The following is a 4540-nucleotide window of genomic DNA, read 5'->3' on the forward strand; positions in this document are numbered from 1 at the left end:
TTTACTTTTTAAGTTCAATAACTTTTATGTAAAAAAAATTCCTTATAAATAAATATTATTTATGAATAAAAAAATAAAACTATAAATTGAAAAATTCACCAAGGAGCATATATGTAATTTTATTCTCTTAAAAAACTTTCAAACCTGCTGAATATTAAACTTCCAAGCACTGATTCGTCTGTTTCAAAATTGCCATTAAAAATCAAATCTCTCATAAAAGCCCAAAATCAGTTAAAAACAAAAAATAAATAACCGGTACCCAAAACTTCCAGGCGGCCCTAAATGAAATTTAATTATACCATTCCTTACCTTGAATCTGAACAAAACAGGGAAATATTACTTATAAGTGACAAGTTCAAACTTCAATCATTTACATTTAGAGTTCTACATGAATTATATTCACCATTTTGTTGAGTAGCATTTAGTAGCGCCAACCAAGTAAGGTCGAAAGGTTCTCATGACTTCCTCGTACGTTGGCCTTTTGTAGTCCACCGCCTGCCACAATCATCCCGTACACAGATTAGGTTTTGGGAAACATGTATACGAAATCTAGGGGCATTTCAGAATACCTGCTCAGTGACTTCTTCAGGAGTGGCCCATTTCCATTCCGAGAATTCTGGGTCTGTTTCGACGTTTGCTAAGTTGATTTCCCTTTCATCTTTTGTCAATCTCATAAGAAACCTGCCATGAATTGCTTCAATCATTCATCGTATTCAATCTTTAAGCTCGTGAGATCCAAAAGATGATGAGATATTGATGACATTCAAAACGTATTTTAATGAGTACAAATAATGTAGTCATTATGTAAAAATCTATCAGCATTCAGTTGATGCATCGCCTAGGATTCTGAAATTCTGGCACTCTTTTCAAATTCTCCTGATACTATTTTACTCTTCTTAGGCAACGGCTAAGCTATCTATATCCCAATCTAACTTTCTCTACTAATCATGGTTTCGTTGGAATGTAGAAAAGTTTGAGTTAAGCCATTTGTCCATCAATTTTGTACCTCACTTTTGACATTATCCAAGTTGGCATGATGTGATTGGTGAAAAAAATTGTTTATTTCTTTTAAACTGTCCAATGGCATGTTGCCAAGTGGCACAATGAAAAAATGTGAAGTAAAAAGTAACATACATGTAGCATGATTGAAAGAAGTAAAACTCTAGAAATTGAAGTCAAGGGCAGGAGAAACAATAGAATCAAAAAGTGAAAAGGAAAAGACGAATATATTTGCAAAGCTAATTGCTGGACTTCATATCATTTTGCAAGTAGTCAATCAGACTGAGTCTCCTAACTATATTAAACATCAGAAATTCTGAAAGGGAAAAAAAATCTGTGCATAACATTTACCATTTTTGTGCCTGTCCATGCCATTCTCCTCCCCAAAGACGGTTCACTTTGGCTTTCACAGCAGGAGGGAAATCATAGCTTAACCAATTTGGTACCTGATAATTTACAGCAAATTTTCAATATAAATGCACAAAATCAAAGACGATCAGCATTTAAAAAAACACGGAATCAAATATTTTTGTTGGAGAAAAACCAAGTGTCACGATATATATATGTTAACATATAAAATATTTTGGAGGTACCCGTTAAACAAAAATGGGAATTTCATAAACTATCATATCGGACAACCTCAGCAATTATTTCAGCAGACACCACTCCAGTTTCTTCTCTCAATTCTCTAATTGCAGCAGATCTCGGATCCTCACCATCTTCAATCCCCCCCTGCATATAGAAAATTGAAAAGCAACTGCATAAGATTGAAGAATAAGCAAATTATTCCAAACAAATGAAACACATGGTCAATTAAATGTTCTGAACACCAAACATTGAAGATAGATGAATATTTGGCAGTACTTGGTACTGATTTTTAACCCTTGATGCCCATCCCACCTACAATTCTCCATACTATTAGGTTGAAACAGGAAGTAGGATATGTTACATTTCCATTTGAACTTTCTACATTTTTTTTTCCGAGCTCAAATTTAAACCCATTTCATCCCGAAATAACATTAGTCTACCCAGCTTGATGAAACCTGCGGAAACAAGTAAAAGTTTTGTGATTGCTTCTCAGAAGTTTGGATCATTACTTAAAAGGCAATTGCCTCCTCTTTCATATATCTAAATTCGACCATCAAAGGTTTCATGTAATAAGGCTTAGATAATAGTGACAAATTTTATACACGATATCAGTCGAACCAATAGCATTGAAGGGGGGAAATTATGGCAGCATCACCTGAGGCATCTGCCATGCACCAGGAACATTCAATCTGGATGCAACAAAGACCTGAAAGCAAATTGCAAAAAATTATCGTCTTTCCTTGAATCCACCCATTAACACTGTCATTTTAAGAAAATAAACACTTCATCCAAACTTATTTACCATCAACTTTCATCAGTTGGTGGCCTGGAATTCAATGTTATTTACTACATTCTAGACCCCTTAAAAATTTCTAAGATTAGAGAAAATTGCAATGAAAGAAACTGATCATAATCTAAAAGCAGCAGTAACATATACATGCAATATTTCGCCTTCAGCGGTATGTTACGTGATCAGAGATAAGTCCTTCAAGTTAACTACATACTTCGACAGCTTGATAACATAATTACAAAATCACAATATTTTGGCCACAATAAATGCAAAAAATAAAAAGACAAATCAATTACATGGGGATGCCTGTTAGTCCTGCATTAAATAAGTCAACTCCACACCTTCCAGTGATGTCCACTTCAATTTAAAAACAACCGGGACAACACTTAACGTACAATTGCAGGCATCTTTCCTGCAAAATAGTTACGTACAATGACAAGCTCACATGCAAACACACTCTATATTTCCTCGTATACCTTCGCATCCAGCTAACTGTAATGCTTAAGCAGCAAAATTATATCCCTCCTACCTTAATACTTCTTATAATCATCATAAAATTTGATATCCCATTAATGTCCTTGAGTAGATCAAAAAGATTGTGGACTCGTTCACAAAAAACTCGATAAGTTATAGCTTATTAGTCTACTGGTTTTTATATCTTTCACTAATCCAGAAATGTATAGAAATAATGAAGATCCATTCGCATCCACCATTCAAATCTACTGCAATTTATTTGCTCAAAAAGCAACAAAGAGACAATACCATTCACAAAAATACTAAATACAACAGTATGAAATTCTACTCAATCCTAGTTATATACCATAATTGTGCAGTGAAAAAAAAAAAATCCAATCAAAAGGTCCATGATCTAATGAATAAGATAAGCCTATTATCAGGCCCTCAAAATACAACATCCAAAATCCGGGTGGGTTCAGAGCTTTAAAAAATAAAAAATTAGCCCTCAAATAATTATTGCCACCACAACAGCCAAAATTAAAAGTTAAGTTTTACAGGAGAAATTAAACAATAAGACAATTTTCTGACAGTCAAATTGTTATCCACAAAAAAAAAGAAAAAGGAAAGAAAGTAAAAAAAGAAAAAAGAAAAAAGAAGAAGATAAAAATATGATAATTAAAAAGAAAAATCATAATCATAATTTAAGGGTTTATGCTTCGAAACAGGAGAAGAATTAATGGGAAAATTATGTCTATTTCTGCTCTCAAATTATTATAACCACATAAATCTCAGAAAGAAATACGAAAAATTAAAAACAAAAATGAATACTTTATGCGCTGAAATGATTGAAGAATTAGTAGGGAATACAGGGTTTTTTTACCATATTATGATCATTGATTAGACAGATCCCAACGTTGGGACGATAACCAGAGGGCAGACCATCCATTGATCTGATTTTCTTGAAAGAGAAGAAGAGAGTCAGAGAGATGAAAAAACTTGAACGAAAAAAGAAAGAATTTTCTTTATAGATGCAAATCACAATCGGAAAATCACTTTAGCAGAAAGTCAAACATATTTCTTATGCGATCTAGAAAGTCAAACATATTTCTTATGCGATCTAGAGTACATATCTGTGGGGCGAGTAGAAGACTTTTGGGTTTTTGTGGGCGCCTATCGTGCTCTGATTAGTATACAAACAAAATGAGCACCGAATTGTAAATTTTGTCTTCCGCGTGATTGGGAGGTAGAAAAGGTCATATTCACGTGGGTAATCAGTACAAAAAAATCCTCACTTTTTAATATTATTGTGTAAAATATTCTTATTTTTCATTTTTTGACATTTTCATCCCTACATTTCACCTTTCATTACGCAAAAGGTTATTTTCATCTATTTTTTTTATAAAATAATGATTTTACCCTCCTATTTAAAGAAAATAAAAAGAAAAGAAAAATAAATAACTAATTGTAATCATAGTCCTAATTTTTCAAAACATTACAAATAAGTCCTAAATTCTCCATTACCATCACTTTCACAACCCCACCAAGTCACCACCTATAGATCCACATAGCACCACCTTTCGGCCACAGTACTCGTCGAACTCCACCACTACCAACTTCGCCTCACTCTCTCCAACATCCTCCTCCACAGTATTGCTAAGGATGGCAACAGCGTGAGGCGTCTGAGGCGGGGCGGGGCACGAACGGGGC

The 4540-nt window shown here is 33.8% G+C and overlaps 1 protein-coding gene across 1 annotated transcript; it reads right to left on the reverse strand.

The window, feature by feature from the left end:
* Positions 1 to 256: 256 nt before the first annotated feature.
* LOC111406138 (nudix hydrolase 25-like) lies at positions 257 to 3986 on the reverse strand. Its single transcript, XM_023035359.1, has 6 exons — positions 3714 to 3986; positions 2243 to 2293; positions 1639 to 1731; positions 1351 to 1445; positions 570 to 681; positions 257 to 495 (listed from the first exon to the last, which is right to left on the reverse strand). Exons 1-6 carry the CDS (start codon positions 3777 to 3779, stop codon positions 400 to 402), a joined length of 513 nt encoding a protein of 170 aa, XP_022891127.1. The 5' UTR covers positions 3780 to 3986; the 3' UTR covers positions 257 to 399.
* Between the last annotated feature and the right edge of the window lie 554 nt (positions 3987 to 4540).

Source organism: Olea europaea, chromosome 12, assembly GCF_002742605.1.
Source record: "Olea europaea var. sylvestris chromosome 12, O_europaea_v1, whole genome shotgun sequence".
Classification (NCBI taxonomy): Eukaryota; Viridiplantae; Streptophyta; class Magnoliopsida; order Lamiales; family Oleaceae; genus Olea; species Olea europaea.